General features: G+C 46.6%; 1 protein-coding gene across 2 annotated transcripts in view; it reads left to right on the top strand.

Annotated features, from left to right (window-relative positions):
* The window catches only part of UBE2G1 (ubiquitin conjugating enzyme E2 G1), a 97,465-nt gene that overhangs the window by 70,187 nt on the left and 9,139 nt on the right, over positions 1-18,139 (top strand). For both annotated transcript variants that reach the window (XM_045804845.2, XM_045804844.2), the window contains exons 3-5: positions 3,798-3,895; positions 9,732-9,910; positions 13,780-13,901. In XM_045804845.2, the coding sequence (XP_045660801.1) occupies positions 3,798-3,895; positions 9,732-9,910; positions 13,780-13,866 (364 nt within the window). In that variant the 3' untranslated portion in view covers positions 13,867-13,901. The remainder of the gene's footprint in view (positions 1-3,797; positions 3,896-9,731; positions 9,911-13,779; positions 13,902-18,139) is intronic.

Below are 18,139 nucleotides of genomic sequence, written 5' to 3'. Positions count from 1 at the left end.
ATATCTTACGAATGTGATAAATAGTGAAATGTGTCAGATAAAATGAATGGACAAGAAACAGGTATCACCAGGAATACTTTTAGAAGAACAGTGTTGAGCAGAATTTCAGCTGGCAGCATACAGTGTATCATTTAAAGAAAGTAAATATGGCAGAATGATAGCATCTGGTCCTTGTAAGATTTTTGCAACTTAATACAGAAACAGTAAGTGAGGCTCGTGGAAGAAAGTTGAACTAGGCTCAGTTTCTCAACCTTTTTAGATGTGAAACTTTTTTGGTTTCACACCTTTTTTTAACATCATGCTGATAATTGTACTATTAGTATATGGGATGAAGAAAATACGTAATGGAAGATATTTTTAATTCACATGCTTTTTAATATACTGTCATTTTACTCATCACAGTAACATCTTTGCATAGTTGAAAAATAGTGAATTTGTGACACATTAATGTTTAGTTTACAGTATTTCATATCCTGGGGGTTTTGCGCTCCTCTTTGCTAACTTGGCTGTTCACTGGAAGTTTGCACCCACAGGTTGGGACCACTGAGCTCAGTTTTAGAAAAACAGGCAAGATCCCCAGGTGAAGGAGACGTTAAGGAGTCCACAGATAGGACACAGACTATAAGGAATAACGACGTGGTTGGTTCAGAATGGAGAGGGCCCTGTAGAGAGAGTGAGAATTGTGTGCTTTAAACCTTTTGAGATAATTGTGTATATAAAATTTGATATTTTGAAGATTGGAAAATAACTTAAGAGACGGAGGCAGTTTTTCACGACAGGGATTCCGGTCAGCTAATCTGAGGTGGACCTAACCAGCCAAGATGAAGGGACCCAGGAAGGCTGCTAGGAGGCGCAGCCTTACCAGTGCACGAAGTGCGAGGGCCTCTGGCAGCTCTTTTGATGTCCTTTCACATAGATTCTTAGCTGTTTTCTGTGTTTGTGGCTTTTTTTCGCCGCAAGCCATAATCAGAAGTCGTCTACATCCTGACCTGGTGTAGACTACATGCCTACGTTTTGGTGAGCGGAAACGTGCGTGCAGATGACGTAAGTCAAACTGACCACTGGGGATAAGCGCCTTGTTTTCTACTCGATTTTTATTGATTAAACAAGAAAAGTGGTTAGTGAGTCACCCCAGTTTGAAAAGCGAGTCCCTACAGTCACCGGTCCCGGGGCCAGTTTGGCCTTAACCCGACAGTTGGGGCAGCAGGGGCGAGGCGGCCCTACCGCCCGCCGTGTGGTCCTCCTTCCCAGCACCTCCCTCACGTCTCCAGCTTCTCCCTTTCAGTACATCATTCTGTAAGTGATGAAATGGAGGTCATATGCAGGCATAAAATTTGTCATTTTTCTTCCTTTTTACCCCTGGATATCCGTGCCACATTCAGTCTTTTTCTTCCAGTGCCAAAGGAAAAGATGTTCTTTCTTTTCCTTTCCCCTTGCTCCCCTTACTCTCTTTCTTCTTCCGATGGCTCAGTTCTTCTTTTTCTAGTGTCTCTAGTCTTTCTGCCCGCACCTTCCCATCTCCTTGTAAACAAATTCGGGGTTTTTCTCCTCCTTTTTAAAGCCTTGCATTTGTACTGTTTCCCCATCTAGTTATCCTGTTCTTTAACTGTCCGACTTTTCAAATTGTCCTGCTCATCATGCATGTCCTTGACCACCCCGTTCTCTCTTTGACTCCCTGTGGCCTTCTCCTGTTGCTTTTACCACAGTCGTGTTACCACGGTTACTCTCTGTGCTCAAGCCCGTTGGCCTTCCCTAGGTCTTCGGAGGTATTTGGGATTAGTGATCTGCCTCTCTGTTTTTAAGTCCTCCCCCAAATCCTTTATGCTCAGAAAAAGGCATAAAAAATTAATGCTTGCTTGTGGTTAAAAATTCAGTCTATCTTGAATTGTACAAAGCAGGAAGGAGGAGATCCCCATAGCCCTGCACTGCCACGTACTGGGGCTGTGTTTGCAGACGGGTTTCTATCGGCACGAAGGTGGACCCCCATTTTTCCTTCTTAAGGACAAATGTTATATCCTATAGATACTTGGTTTTTAAAAAACTTCATATTAGATTGCTCATATCATTCCAGTAGCTACTAGTGATATTTTGCTTGATGTTTTCTTCTGCCACCAAAATGGTAAGTGCTTGTGGTACCAGTGATCTCTGATGTCTTCTTCTCTGTTTTATTATTTTACGTAAAAAAGCGCCTCACACAAGTAGGTAATCAATGTATATTTGTCCAGTGAATGAAAACCATTTAAGGAGCTGAGAGTTCCATTTCTCACTGATCTGAAACAAACATCACATGGCCCTGCTCTGATGGATTGTACACTGAACAGTCAAAGAATCAGATGTGCAGATAGGTGTTGGAGTAAAGAAGTGAGAAGACGTCAGTGCAGTAAAGGGACACAGCGTAGAGTTAAGATTGGGGAGCCAAGTAAAGTCTCAAGAGATAACGTTGAAGTGAGTTTTGTTTTGTTTTTTTAAGATCTTATTTATTTATGTGAGCGAGCACGAGCAGAGGAGGGGCAGTGGGAGAGGGAGAAGCAGGCTCCCCGCTGAGCAGGGAGCCTGATGTGGGACTCGATCCCAGGACCCCGGGATCAGGACCTGAGCAGAAGGCAGACGCTTCACCGACTGAGCCACCCAGGCACCCCGAAGCTGAGTTCTAAATGATGACAAGGGGAGAAAGGTATTTCAAGCACAGGAAATGGCTATACGAATGACATAATGCAGGAACTTAGTTATATACCTCATGAGGCTGGTTTAATCTCTTTGGTTTTTGTTGTTAACATAGTACAGCTCATTGTACTGTTTTGATAATTCTTCAAGAACAGTTCCTAAGGAAATGACACTGATCTAAGACTGCACTAATACAGCAGTTCCTGGCCATATGTGCTAATAAATAAAATTAGACATTCAGGGGCACCTGGGTGGTGCAGTCGGTTGAGTGTCTGGCTCTTGGTTTCAGCTCAGCTCATGATCTCAGGGTCATGAGATTGAGATGCACGTTGGGCTCTGTGCTCAGTGAGGAGTCTGCTTGAGATTCTCTCTCTCCCTTTCCTTCTGCCCCTCCCCCTGTGCTCATGCTCTCTCTCTCTAATAAATAAATAAATCTTTAAAAAAAAGTTAAAAAGTCAGTTCCCCAGTTGCACCGGCGGTATTTCAAGGGCCTAGTGGCTGCCATCTCGTTTAGCCTAACTGTAGAACGTCTCCGGTGTGCGGTGTGCAGGAAGCTGTGTCGGACGGCAGCACTTTGGAAAGTCACTGGAATATAAACTCCTTGTTCACGGCTAGTGTCCGACATGTAAAGGCTGAGGAAATATTTGTTAAATGATGAGATGAATAAATGAGTGGATGATTGGAAGGTCAGCACATCTTGCCACACAGGGAACAAACAATAGCGTGTAAGTTCTGAGTGAGAAAGAGCTTATTGTGCTTGAAGAACAGAAAGAAGACGGGCTGGAATGGAGGGAAGGGTGGTAGTTGGAGATCAGCGTGGAGAGCGGATGGGCTCAGTTAAGCCTCTGGACTTTGATGGGAAGTGATAAAGGTTGTCAGCACAACAGTCGTGTGACCTGATAGGGATGCCTGTTTAAAGCCAACCGTTTCTCTGTTTTCCTCGCTTCTTGGGACGTGGGTCAGGTAGCAGGTGTATGAGTACGTGAGTGAGTAAACTCTCTGCTTGAGGCCCAGGTTATTAACTCACTTCATTTATAGTCTGGCACTAGCACCCTTGCTCTGTGTGTGTTTTAATCATTGTCTGTTATATGCAGGAACTTACAGGCAAGAACTTGTTTTTGTTTTTCTTCCAGTGAAGGTGGTGTTTTTAAGGCTCATCTCACTTTCCCAAAAGATTATCCCCTCCGGCCTCCTAAAATGAAATTCATTACAGAAATCTGGCACCCAAATGGTAAGTTCATCTAGTTTTACTTTTACGTTTGCTAATGCGGTAGCCCGTCACTGAGGTTTGCAAGGTCGCCAAGGAAGACGTAGTTCTCAGCGAAGTTACTTTGGGATGTTTGTGCTGAGTTCACTGTGCTCATTGTGCACATGGCCTTGTACTAGTTTGTTTAGTAGAGCGGCAGGGGGAAGAGGCATCGTATACAAATATTTATTTCCTTAGTTTTCAGCTCTTTTTGAGACTCCTGAGGTTCCAAACTAGAGGCAGGGTTATCGGGTGATACTCGCTAGGCATACATCCCTTACAACGGAGATAATTTCCAAGGTATTAGGTGACTCACTGGTGATTACAGAGCGCATAGGAGTCATTAAGCCTGGTTTTAAAATTTCTATTTCTCATCTTCACTCTTAGACCGTGGGCAGCTCTTCACTTTTGACCTATATTAGCTGTTAAAAAGGGAGTGTCCTGCCTGCCTCATAAGGTGACCGACAGGGTCGAGTGGGGTGCCGTACCGGTGTTTTAAGCTTTGGAAAGCATCAATCCTGCCGTGCCGGAAATGCAGTGACGCTGAAGTTCTTACCCAAAGATGCATTACCGTTAAGATCCACTTTGTGAGCCAAAGGTTAGGCTAGATAAACTGTGTTTATATACAGTCTCCCTGAACTTTCGGCCTTGTTTTGTGTGATAGAGCTTGCAAGCATTTCTCTTCTAAGTATTTTGACTGTCAGTATTTTGTAATCAGAGTTGTGGGTTTTTTTGACTCCCGCGCTGATCTGCACTCTGCTTCTCATAGTCGACTTTGCATTGCCAGGGAGAGAAGCTCCCGAATTAGTCTGAGCAAAAATCTGAGGGAGAGGAGTGAGTGAGTGAATGAAGGCTTATCACAAGGGTATGGGGAAAGTATTAGAGCCCAGGGGCTTGAGAAATGGATGGGCCTCGAGAGACTGGAACTGGCTCACGGAAAACTATCGGGAACCAAGGGGGTAGCCACCGTATTCCATCGCACCTAAGATAGCGGCGATCGCAAAGATGCTTCATCGTTCTTTTTTGTACCAGTAACGAGGGAGAGAAATCTAACAGTCTGTGCTAGAATGCCTTGACGATACCCCTCCGTGGAGCGCGGATGCCTAAATTGACCACATCCGCCTCTTGTTGCTTTGCCATTTCTTTCCTCTCTTCCTGGGCTTTGGCAGTTTCTCTTACCGTCACTTGAATTATTTGCTGTGTGTATAGGCCATCTTCTTGTGCCGGTTTCAAAAGAAGATGTAACAGAAGTTCTGAGTGTTGGCTCTGCCACACGTTAGCTGCGTGACTGTAGGTAAAGCCTCTGTGGGCCTCGGTCTCTCTGAGAGCACGTATGTGAGCAGCACGTGGGACTTCTCTTCTTTTGGGAGGAAGGAGAGCAGTGGTCTAGGTGGTCTAAGAGGAGAGCTGGTGAAATGAGGGTTTGTTTTAAGGTGGAAGAGACTTTTCATTTTTCAGGCCACGAGGGGAGAGGCGTCAGTGAAATAACGGAGATTGACTGGAGAGAGGAGGTGCTTTGTGAAGGAAGGGAACCTGAGGAGGTGGTGGGGCGGGGATGGCAGACGTGGAAAGACATGGGATGAACGGAAAAGCGAGCCAGGAGTGTCTGCGAGACACTGGAGGTGAAGATGATTCGTGAGTCACGGTCCCCTTCTGTGAGGGTGTTGGGGCCTGTGTGGGGAGGAACGGACATGGAGACGTCATGGTGACGTTGAGAGGACAGTGTTGTTGCCACATGGGTATTGGGTAGTGTAAGAGAGGGTCATCTTCTAGAGAATGTGATTCTTACACAGAATTTTGACTGTGTGAATGCCTGGCTTAAACTTTGTTCCTGAGGCTGTGGGTTCTCATTAAGTTCTGGCGCTTTAAAGCTGTGTGGTAGCTTCATCCTGACTGTGTCTTCTTCTGGAAAGATCATACCCATGGAGGAAGGATTGGAAGGAGAAGCCAGACGTCATGACCGCCAGGAGACACGGAGAGGGTTTTGTCAGTGCTTCCGGTAAGAGACCATGAAAGCTTGAACTGAGAGTCGTAGCAGGAAGGGAAACTGAGTTACTGTGCTTGTGGACTAGCAGATGTGGATGGTGGTGGTAGGGTAAGGATTTAGAATTGATGGACCATCCACAGAATAACCGTAGAATCAAAACCACAGCGAAATACCGCTTGACACAGACCTGGGTGGCTGCCATCAAAGTGGCAGGTGATAGTCAAGTGTTGGCGAGGACACAGGGAAACGAGAGCCCTCCGTTCTCCTGGCGAGACTGTAAAGTGCTGCAGTCGCTGTGGGGCACGAGTCTGGCAGTTTCATTCTGAGACAGAAACGCAAGAACGATGAAAAGACGTCCACAGAACACTTGGCCTTGAATGTTCCTGTCAGCAGGGTTCGTAACGGCCAAACGGTAGAAACAGCCCAAGTGTCCATCGTTTGACGAGGAGAAAACCCACTCATCACGTAGCCACGTTACGGAGGGTGGCCCTGGTGCGCGGCGCCTGCCTGAGCCTTGAAAACGTGGCACTGGGTGAGCGAAGCCAGTCGCGAGAGCCCACGCAGTGTAGGGCTGCGTTTAGGCTGGACCGTCCGGAGCAGGCAAACCTAGAGGTGGAAGGTTAGGTTCGTGCTTGCCTCGGGCTTGGGGAAGGCTGTGGGGCATGGGGAGTGATTGCCCCTGTGCATGTGCTTTCTTTCTGGGTGACGGCTGTGTTCTGAAATTGATTGTGGTGACCGTTCACAACTCCGGACACGCGGGAAGCCATTCGGTTGTGCACCTTTGTCTCAGTAAAGCTGTTACAGATGTCGTTCTCAGGTAGAACTTCTCTGTGTGTGGCTTAGACGCGTTCCATCGTGGATCTTCTTGAGGTGTGCTTGCCGTATCGGCTTAGACCGTTCGGTAAAAGTGAGCGTGGGGCCTTGGTAGCGCCCCGCATCTAGGTGCTCGGGAGCGCGTGAAACCACCGCGCTGCACCTGCTCCTTACACCATGCTCTCCGTCAGTGCAGCTCAGCAAAGCTGGGGACGGAGGGGACGGGGAACATCGTGATGGGAAGAATGAGTTAATTTCCCCACGGAAAAGGTGGCTAATGCTGGAGAGCGGGGTAACATCACGTAACGTCAGAAGTCCGACTAAGGAAGCCTGGAAGGTGAGAGATTGGCTCAAGAGCCCGCCAAGCAGGGTGTCACAGAGGCTGAGGGAGCTGTCCTCAGCAGTGTCTGTCGTTGTGACCCAAAAAGGGGGACTTTAAAGGCACCTGGGGGAAGCTTGTTCAGACCATTTTGTGACCAGTCGTGGCCTCTGATAGGGGGCAGAAGCCAGTTTCCATGAGGTGACGAGAGAGAGAGAGAGAGAGAGAGAGAGAGAGTGAGTGAGAGAACCCCCACGTTATGGGCGTGTGGAGAGGGTGGGGGTCCGTTGGGTTTCTGTCATTTTTAGACGCACGGCTTCCAGGGAGGGGGTAACTGGGAGGGTACACGTGGTTCAGGTAGTCGAGGCCGAGGCTGGTGGCTAGCTGTGTGTGGGGGAATGGATTTAGAAAAGGGGATTGAAACTCCAAATGGAGTAAACAGTTTCAAGTGGCTTAAAAAAAATAGTATTATTTGCTGGGTGTTAGGGGCAAGAAGTTTCTGGTTTCACACATAACCCATCCTGAAAGACTAAACAGAGTGAAGATAAGTGGTGCAGCTGAAAGCAGAATGGGGCTCGTAAATGAACCTCATGTCAGTAAGGGCGACAGCGGAGATCACTGTTGGGGCGTTAAAAGGAGAGGGAAAAGTAACAGGCAGAAGTTACTTGGGGACAATTAAGGAAGCAATTTGGCAAGAAAAACTAGACATTTGAGTTTATAAATGAGTAAAGAATAAGAACTGACATTGCACCAGAGGAAACGTGTATTTTCTGTACCTGGAAAAATTTTACCCCCAGAAGCATTTAGAAAAACCAGACTATTTTTCACCTTTTTAATTTAAAGATTTATTGATTGGTTTAATTTATTTTAGTGAGAGAGGCAAAGAGAGGGAGAGAATCTCCAGCAGAATCACCACTGAGCGTGGAGCCCAACAGGGGTCTCAGTCTCATGGCCCTGAGATCATAACCTGAGCTGAAACTAAGAATCGGACACTTAACCCACCGAGCCACCCGGGTGCCCCCACCTGTATTTCACATTTAAACTGTAGTTTGGTAATAGGTCTGAAGCCTAAAAACCTTTTATTTAAAACAATTAAAATGAAAGGACTCAAGGCTAAAAATTAAAAGATGCTAGATTGTAACAGTAATTTCCACGAAAGGAAAATGGATCTTAAGTTGATTCTCTCTGATAGAGTTTTATGGAAACATTTAATACCATATTTTCAAAGAAAACGACTTGGAAAAAATCCTCTTTATGTAATGCGTGAGGACATCATCTAAAGAAGATGGTAAAAGCACTTTGTGTTGAACTTTGCGGTGTGCTTAACAGTTTGTCGTTGCTTTGCCTGCCTCTCGATCTCGTTCCTGCACTCAGGGGATCTTACTGGGAGGTGGGTGCCTGGGAAGAGGAGCCCAGACGACACACGAATGCACGGGCCTGTCACGGCCCGCACTTGGATGCCTGTGTGCACAGCACACAGCCCGGAAGGGTTTGTCGGAGACCAGCAGTGTGTATGGACTCCGGCTCGGCTTCCCCAGAGTTTTTAACAACAGGGGAAGTGCCCAAGTCAGGAGATGAAAAATAACCTTGAGAGTTACACCGATTGCAAGTCCGGGGGTGCCTGGGTGGCTCAGTCAGTGAAGCGTCTGCTTCCAGTTCATGTCATGATCCCGGGGTCCTGGGATGGAGGTCTGCGGGGAGCCTGCTTCTCCCTCTCCTTCTGCCTGCCGCTCCCCCTGCTTGTGCTCTCTCTCTCGCTCACTCTTTCTTTGTCAAATAAATAAATAAAATCTTCAAAAAAAAAAACTGTTAGACTTTAGGTGGGAAGTTAGGAATGAACTAGACATACATAGTGCCGTTGATTATTTATGGGATTTGGATATTTGGTTGAAAGACTTTTTACACCAAAAATTCCTATACTTTTTTGTCTTTTCTAACATTTTCCAAATAAGTATACTTTATTGTACTATTATTATTTTGTATTTTGCAGTGGAGAAAACTTCACCATAAAGGATTAGTGATGATTTTGGTAGTTTTACGAATAAGGAGTATTTGTGTGATACAAATGAGCCGGTGGATTCAAAGTTCTCCTTTGTTTTGACCGACAATTAATTTGTGCCTCGGATTTTAAACCCTAGTTTTGTAGAAAAGATGCCTCATGGATGTTCTTTACGTTGATGAATTTTCACTGGCAATGTGACATGTTCCTTTTGTAAATTTGAGTGCACTCCTTTCCCTGAAAATGTAATTTTGCCTTTATGTGATATAAAAAGTACATTATGAGGTTACTTCTCATTTTTTTCAGAGGAAAGTCTCTGGATGCTTGACGGTCACCAGTGTAGACCAGTCAGTTAGTGGGGAGTCCGGGACATCACTACACAGAGACAGTTCTGGTATTTGGATCGCCTGCTTTATGTACAAACAAAGCAGATTCATTGTCTTTACTGCGTGTAAATGCTAGACACCGTCGTGTGCCGGGTTCCTTGGAGTTCTGCACACATGGGGACGATCGTGTGTGTGTCTGTTGGCTCTGACATATGGGTCCTGTTTGGTAAAATACGATTTTGGAAATCGTCTTCTGTAGATACTCAGTGTTTTATACAGGACCGTGGGAGCCAGGGCCACATCTCTAATAGGTACTTCACGTTTAACCACGTTGTTTTAACTACTTTAAACAGAACTCTCACTCTCTAATTTTGCAGTTGATAAAAACGGTGATGTATGCATTTCCATTCTTCATGAGCCCGGGGAAGATAAATACGGGTATGAAAAGCCAGAGGAGCGCTGGCTCCCTATCCACACTGTGGAAACCATCATGATCAGTGTCATTTCAATGCTGGCAGACCCTAACGGAGACTCACCTGCTAACGTTGATGCTGCGGTAAGGCGGTCGCGCACGCCTCTCCCCTGCCCCTCAGTTACCCCTGATTAGAACGACAGCCTCTGTGTGTGTGTGTGTCTACGGACGGATTTGTGGACATTCGTGTTTCTCCTGAATGTGTACAAAAATAAGTCACAGACATAACTAAGCTTTACCCTCAGTACTTGAACTCTGTCTCTTAAGAACGAGGACCTTGTCTTGCGTAGCCAGAAACAGGCCTCACCGAGATTCACCAGTTGGGGAGATTTTACAGCATTTTCCTGTCTCTGTCGATCTGTCGATGCCCTGACTCTCCACGTGTGAACACTTGGGTGGCCTCTCCTGAGAACAAGGGCATCCTTTCTCCTACCACAGCACAAGCCCGTCATTGATACAGTCCTGTTCCACACGTACGCGGTCCATACCCTGATTTCTCCAGCATTGTTCCTCATGCCTGCTTTTTTTTTTCTTTTTTAAATCCGGAATCTGGGAACCCACGTTTTATTTTGTATTCATGTTTCTTCCTTCCTTTCTTTTCTCTTTCTTTCTTTCTTTCTTTCTTTCTTTCTTTCTTTCTTTCTTTCTTTCTTTCTTTCTCTCTCTCTCTCTCTCTCTCTCTCTCTCTCTCTCTCTCTCTTTCTTTCTTTCTTTCTTTCTTTCTTTCTTTCAGATTTTATTTATTTATTTGATGGAGAGAGAGACAGCCAGCGAGAGAGGGAACACAAGCAGGGGGACTGGGAGGGGAAGCAGCAGGCTCCCAGCGGAGGAGCCTGATGTGGGTCTCGATCCCAGGACCCCGGGATCACGCCCTGAGCCGAAGGCAGACGTCTAACGACTGCGCCACCCAGGCGCCCCTGTCCTCATGTTTCATCAGTTTCCTTTATTCTGGATATCTGTCTACTTCCTTCTTTGAAGAACCTTTCATTCTAAATCTTATTCTTAGAACTTTTGTTAGTATATATCAAAGCCAGGAGATTAAATTCACTTTTCTACTTGGGCAACTTTCATATAGAACTAAACTTACATAAAAACCTGGGTGATGCAGTGTATAGTCTATGTAGAAAAATACTACTTTGACAAACCCTTTTCAAATGTACGCCTGTGAATTTTTTAATTTGGTGATCAAATTGAAGTAAAAAATTGACGGAAAACCATGCTAGCTTTTCTTTAATCCAGCATCGGTCGGAGCGCTGTAAGAGGCGGCAAGGGAGAAGAAATCCTGTGGAACCATTTCGAGGGAGAACTCATTCTAGTTTACTTTGATTCATGCTCAACTGTAACTCTTTGTAGTAAGATCAGAACTGACAAATTGTATCTTAATCTTCATCAGGGTTAAAATTAAGGACAAATTAAGGGCAAGTACCTGAAAGTATGAATATACAAAAATTATTAACCCTTCAGAGCAGCCGGGTCCCGGAACCACAGGGCCTCCTGAGAAGGGGCGGTGCTCGCTGATGCTGCACAGAGCCGGGCTGTGCGGGCGCGACTCAGATCTGCACGCCACGGGCCGCTCAGTGCTTAGAGCCCACTGCTGCTCTCGCCCACCTAACCAGTCCGTCGTCTCCTGTCGAAGCCACGGGCTGCCTGTGCACAGTTTCGTGCACCTTTCCCATCTGCTTTTCCCTCTTGCATTGTACACCTTGTCATATTTCCGCAAGTTCTCTGTTTGCTTTTCTGACCTCTCAGTCAGTGATAGCTATTCCAGGAAACCCCCATTTTTCTTGGAGCTCCCTGTCCGGGACCCCTCCATCCTCGGGCTCCGGATTAGGTTGGCTCAGACTGCTGCGCGGCTGCCTTCCTTGGACTTCCCGAACTTCCAGCTCTTCTGGGTGGGGTTATCTGTTTCCTGGATCCTGGGTCTTTTTTCTTGGTTGACTTCTTCCTGTTGTTGGACCTCCTCTGAGAGTCATGGTTCAGGAAGGCTGTGTGGGAATTAAGAGCTGGGTCCTAACCCGTCTGGAAGGGTTTTTACCCTACCCTTATCCTTAAGTGACAGCGCGTAGCATTCTGGGGGAGGGATGCAGATTTCTACGGAATTGATCTTTCCACGTGTATTGTTGCTGACGAGGAAGTTGTTGGACGGCCGACTCTTCTGCGTTTGTGGGTGACCTTTTCTTTCTTCCTCTGTTTTCCCTGTTCCCTTCAGGTTCTTTTCTGATTCTTGGTCCTTAAATCTCACGGTGTTGTGTAGAGTTTAAGATTTTTCATTTCTGTACATTACTCCCGCTTCTCCGTGAAGGGTGTGTTCCAAGACCCTGAGCGGATGCCTGAAAGCAGGGATCAGTACCAAACCCTGTGTGCGTTGGTTTTTTCCTGTGTGTACGTACACATGATAAAGTCCAGTTTATGAGTTGGGCTCAGTGAGAGATTTACAGTGATAACTAATAATAAAACAGAGCAGTTACAACAGCATGCTGTGATAAAAGCCGTGTGACTGTGGGGCTCTCAGGACCCCGTGCCGCGAGCTCACCCTCCTTGTGAGGTGTGAAGTGATCGTGTGCCCACATGGTGAAGCAGGGTGAGTGACTCAGGCGGGTGACGTGGTCTGAGGCTACCGCTGACCTTCTGCTGTCACGTCAGAAGGGGGACTGTTGCTCCTGGACAGACTGGGGTTGCCTGGGCGACTGAGCCCACAGAGAGCATAGCCGCGGCTGGGGGTGGCACGGGACTGCTGTGGTCAGCGTGTACTTGCAGGACTTCAGCTCTGGGAAGTTTCCCTCGTGGATAGTGTTCTCTCCTTCCTGTTTTTTATTTTTACTCAAGTGTATATTCCTTCCTTCTTTGGATGTGTAGCTTCTGCCCAGATCGATTCTTGTGCTCTGTTTCATCTAAACTTGTGCTGATTCTGAGTTCCTGTTGAATTCTCATTTTGGTGGTGTTAGTCTTAATTTTAAGTAGCTTGTTCTTTCTTCATTAATTTTCTCCTTCTTAGAATCTTGTCACTGTTTGATGAAGTTCATAGTTCTTCCATCTTGTGGGAGTTCTGATTAAATTTTTCAAAGTTTAATTCTGATCATTCTCTGAGGCCAGTGTTTTCCCTTGTGTTTCTTTTGTATTTTGGAGTCTGGCCCAGGACCCGGTAGGCTTCTGCACAGCTCTGCATGCACGACTCCAGGTGATAGGACGTGTAGGGCTCGGAAAGCACATGCGCCCCGAGCATTGGCTGTGCTCGAGTGTGCAGGCGGCGAGCCAGACCCTGAGCTCCAGGCGGAGAGGCGGTTCCGTCCTCTGGCCCACACTAGTGGCCCTGCGTCGAGGGCTCTTCATATGTGTGTGTATCCGTGTATCTTAACGGTCATCACTATTTCAGGAAAGTGTTAGACTTTTGGATATAGGTGGGAGGAAAGCGCCAAACTGTTGAGCTGTATCTCTGTTTTCAGTCCTGCATCTTAGTGACTGTCTAACTGTGCCTTCTGTCCGGTCGGCCCTGCCCCTCCTTTGCTCTGGTTCCAGGGAGACTTCTCTCCTCGGCTGCTGTTCCGTTCCTCTGCCGTCTGCTTTTGGTCTTCCAGAAGCAATTTCGCCTTTGTGTCGGCTGTGGTTTCTGGAGCCTCGGGAGGGAGCCGGCAGTCCTTCCTGTGGCCTTGAGTAGCTTACCGGTAAGGCGTAGCTGCCTTTTCCAGTAACGTGAAACCGTCCACGTTCTTCATGGGCTGCTTTCTTTAAGAGAATCTTGCCTGTATGGGTGTTTTGCGTAAGGGATTTCTGCTCTTGTGTCCCAGCCCAGTGCCTGGCAAAAGTATTTTTTGACTACTTTTCTGATTTACCAGCTTTTTAGCATTTTAAAAGTGTGCAGGTTGCCAAAGCGTTGCATTCAAAATTAAAACTAGTATTTGAGTTTCTAAGAAGAGCTTGGGTAAAGTCACTTCATGTTACTTTTGTATCTACAGAAAGAATGGAGGGAAGACAGAAATGGAGAATTCAAAAGGAAAGTTGCCCGCTGTGTAAGAAAAAGCCAAGAGACTGCTTTTGAGTGACATTTGTTCAACAGCTGTAACTTCATTATTTCAGGGTGAGTTCATTTTAAAATCCTACTGTTTTGCCTTGTGATAAATGGCATATACATTTTTGGAAATTGTGTGATTTGGGTATTTGGATTGCCTGATTTCACTAACTTCATTTTTTTAGTGGGAGTGTCCAGTGGTCTGTTGTTTTCTCAGCAGAAACCGTGTAGCCCACGTGTGTTTTGCTCCAGTAGACTCCGCATCTTTAATTAGGCGGTTGTGTTACACTGGCTAGTGTGGGGTCGTGGTCTCTCCTTTCACTGACGGTGAGATGAAGGTACTTGTTTTGGTGTGGTTTATGGCAAAGGATGACGTGAATTTTCATTTCCTAATTTTGTTTTAAAGGAAGATCGTGTTTTCTAATAAACTGGCAAGACCATTAAACATCTGTCTTCCATGTTTTCTTAATTTCTTTTTTTAAAAAGATTTTATTTATTTGAGAGACAGTCAGAGAGAGAGAGAGAGGGACAGCACAAGCAGGGAGAGCGGCAGGGAGCCCGATGTGGGACTCGATCCTGGGACCCTGGGATCACGACCTGAGCCCCCCAGGCGCCCCCACCCTCCGTGTCTTCATTGGTCGTTCTCTCCCTGTTCACTACTAATAGGGCCGATAGGAAGAAGCGCCCTCGTGTTGTATCGTATCTCTCCGCGGGCCTCGATCACGTCCAGTAGGGAGCCCAGGAGAGAAGGGGACGCAGTGTGGACCACTGACCAAATGTGTGGCATTCTAGTGATTTGGTTTCTTTTCTTTCTTTGTAAATGTTGGGATGATAAACTTATTGAGGACACGGAGCATGTGAAGGGTCACAAGTCCTGGCACATCCTGGACCTGCCACCTGTTTGACCCCGTGTTCTCACACACCCCGTTCTGTGTTTACCCCGGTTTTTCCTTCATCATGTCATCCAGTTTGTGCTGTTCCTGAACGGCGTGCTGGATACGCTGGCCTGTGTGTGCGTGGAACTGCAGTGCGTGCGTTCTTCTGTGGCTTGTGTTGCTCGGTGTTACAGTCTTGAAACTCGTCTGTGTTGTGTCTGCTTGTGCCCATCTGTTGTCACTGTCATGTGGGGCCTCGTTAGATGAGTCACCATCCTGCTCTCGGTTCTGACTGCAGTTGTGTTTGCTGGCAGAGTGAGTGTGGCTGTCTTGTTTCTTGCTGCACATTGGAGGGGAGCGCCTCCCCGGGGGGTGTGTGTGGGGGTGGAATCACTGAGTTAGGGGTCAGTGCACATCTCTGTGACTGGATAATGCCAGGTTGTCTCCAAGATGCTGCATCTATTTATACTCCTTTTCACAAGGATAAGGATTCCGTTTACTCCGGACCCTCCCCTGCATTGGACATCACCAGACCCCTGTGAAAGTGCTCCATCTGGAAGGCTGTGGTGTGTGGCCTTGCTCTGACACGTGTGGCCCAGCTGACTATCATTTCATGGGTTTGGCCGTTTCCTCTGGGAAACTGCTGTTCTTGGGCTGTTCTTCCGTTAGCTTCCGGATTTGTATCCTGGTCAGTTCCCTTTCTTTGTGGAATCTCGGGATGAACAGAGATTCTTTTTCTTTCTTTCTTTCTTTCTTTCTTTCTTTCTTTCTTTCTTTCTTTCTTTCTTTCTTTCTTTCTTTCTTCCTTCCTTCCTTCCTTCCTTCCTTCCTTCCTTCCTTCCTTTCTTTCTTTCCTTTCTTTCCTTTCTTTCCTTTCTTTCTTTCGAAAGAGAGAGTGCCTGCATGTGAGCCCGGGCAGGGGCGGGGAAGAGAGTCTCAAGCAGACTCTGTGCTGAGCACGGAGCCCGAGACAGGGCTCAACCTCATGACCCTGAGATCACGACCTGAGCCGATGTCAAGAATCAGATGCTTAACTGACTGAGCCCTGCAGATGCCCTGATGAACAGAGATTCTTAATCTGAATGTACTCAGGTTAGACCTGTCCTGTACAGAGTTGCATTTTATGTTCTAGCTTCTTCTCTGACCGGAAAGCTCCGTTGCATCTTGTCTTTTGAAAGTTTTATGGTTTTGCCTTTGGTGTGTGTGTTGAAGCTCCTGAAATTGATCGGCGTGAGGCCAGAGTTCGGCTCTGCCCGCTCCCCAGGCTAAAACCATTGGTGCATCGATTGGTGGCCGATTCTTTCACCACTGATGCGCAGGGTCGGTTATGCTAGGAAATTACATTTCCAGGTATCTGTTGATCTGTTTCTGACCTTAACATGTTTTATTAGTTGGTTTGTCTTATGCCTAAACTACCATCACATTGTTTTAATTTTTATTTATTATTTTTATGATGAACTGTGTCAAATGCAAAGGTGCAGATCAGAAGTAAGACTGAGTCTACCCACCGTTGTTCTGTTGTCGTGTTTGATAACCCTGGTTTCTGATCTCCTCATCAGAACCTGAAATGCTGACCATTGTTAAGGCCAAGAACAGCAACGACCTGCAGTCTTCAGATGTTTTGTTTTCCACCGGCTCGTTCGTGTCTAACCTGCATGTGTTTGTTACTAATCCTGTCCCTATTTTCTTAGCTCACCCTCCCCTCCCACCTCCTCTGTGGTCCTTGCTTCCCACCGTCCTTCATGTGTGCGCCTCGGTCTGCTGGGACTGGTGCTTTCCCGCCTGTACTTCTTCCAGGTGCTTGTCCTGGACGCCCCCGCCGTGCCCGTCACCCACTCCGCTCATGGGATTGGTTCTTGTGTGGGTGTGACCGTATCCTAGTCTCTCTCACCCACACGGTTTCCCAGTCGGAGGGGAGTTGTACAGATGCTGAAGCCCAAGTATGTGGGTTACTTCATCTCATAAATAAGTACTTCATCAATTTAAGAAATAATCAAGAATTTTATTATATTTACCTCGATAGTATATTACAAATTAGTTAAATAAACAAATACATACTAATGAGGGGCCACAAACAGATTTTGTAAGGGATTGTATATTCCCTCCTTTGCTAGTGGGATTGGAGTTAGTTCACATTGGATCATAACATACACATGTGTTTAAAGTAAACTTACCAAGATTAAAGTTCACTCGTCAGAAAGATGGAGGCAGAAGGTCATGTTGATTCAGAATACCTCATTGTATAGAATAAGTTAATTGAAAATATGAGACACCGTGAATGATGACACTGAACTGAGAACTTCCAGTTAGAGTAAGGAAGCAATAACTGGAAATCTGGACTAGCACAGGTCAGTAACAGAGCATCTTCGCACGACTGCTTATCCGCCAGATGCGTTGTGATGGCTTTGCACTGCTGCAGAGGACCTGGCAGCTGGAGTCCTTGGTAGAGCAGACTTAAGTAAAATTGATACACAAACTTTGTGAATGATTCATCGTAGTTACTGTTGCAGCCTACCAGGTTACTGTTTAAGCTCAGGCCTTTGTGTAAAAAATGATCATCCTTGAAGTGTGTGTCTTTCGTTGATGAGACCTGAATAAAGGAATTAGTATTTTGTTGTCAGTTTGAAACTCGTCAGGAGGATCCTTTGGCTCACCTGTGGGCAGAGACAGACATTCCTTGGGAAACACTGATTCATGTATATTAATGCAGACTTGTTAGACCGGCGTTCAAGTCCCCAGTCCCACCTGTTGTGTGTTAAAAATTACTAATCGTTTCCCCCTTTGTTCCATCTCCCTGCCATTCGGGAAGTGTGTGCGTGCCCGCCGGGAGGGAGCCGGGTTCCACACCCGGGCTCTGGAACGCGTCTCCTCCTTGTTCTGCCCCGTGCTGGGACAAGGCCCCTCTCAGCCCGTCTCCTCTCTTGAAGCAGTTGCTCTTCACACGGATGCCCCCCCGAAGCCTGACAGCGCTCAGGGCCCTGACTCGCAGTCACCGATAAGAGTGTTTTCTTGCTGCTCTTGTTACCTGCAGTATGTTGCCCCGATAAGCACCTGAGCCCAGTCATCTATCGGGATTAACTAGGAGTGAAATCATTTGAAAATTGGACTTTAAAAAATTCAAGTCAAAAACCCATGACTTAACTCCTGTCTTCTGAAAGCAGGGCTGTGTTGTACTCACCCACGAATGCACGGAGCATGGTAGCTGCTGTCGGACTGAGCTGCCTGCGTGACCTGCACGTGTCCTTGTCGTTACATAATTGTCAGGTGTGAGGCTATGCCACAGAAACCCGGTGCCTTGCCGCAGACGTAGCCAGGCTGGCCTGTTGCTCAGAGTCTTCGTAAAGGCGGGTTTTCTTATGGCTCATCAGTGTGCTGTTTCTGTGTGTCCTCAGTAGCTTCGGTCATGCCGCAGGATGTAGATGTGAAATAAAA

The sequence above is a fragment of the Ursus americanus genome, chromosome 14 (genome assembly GCF_024610735.1).
Source record: "Ursus americanus isolate L20-20 chromosome 14, mUrsAme1.1.p, whole genome shotgun sequence".
Taxonomy (NCBI): Eukaryota; Metazoa; Chordata; class Mammalia; order Carnivora; family Ursidae; genus Ursus; species Ursus americanus.
The sequence above is the reverse complement of the archived record's forward strand: the minus strand, read 5'-3'. Positions and strand labels throughout refer to the sequence as shown.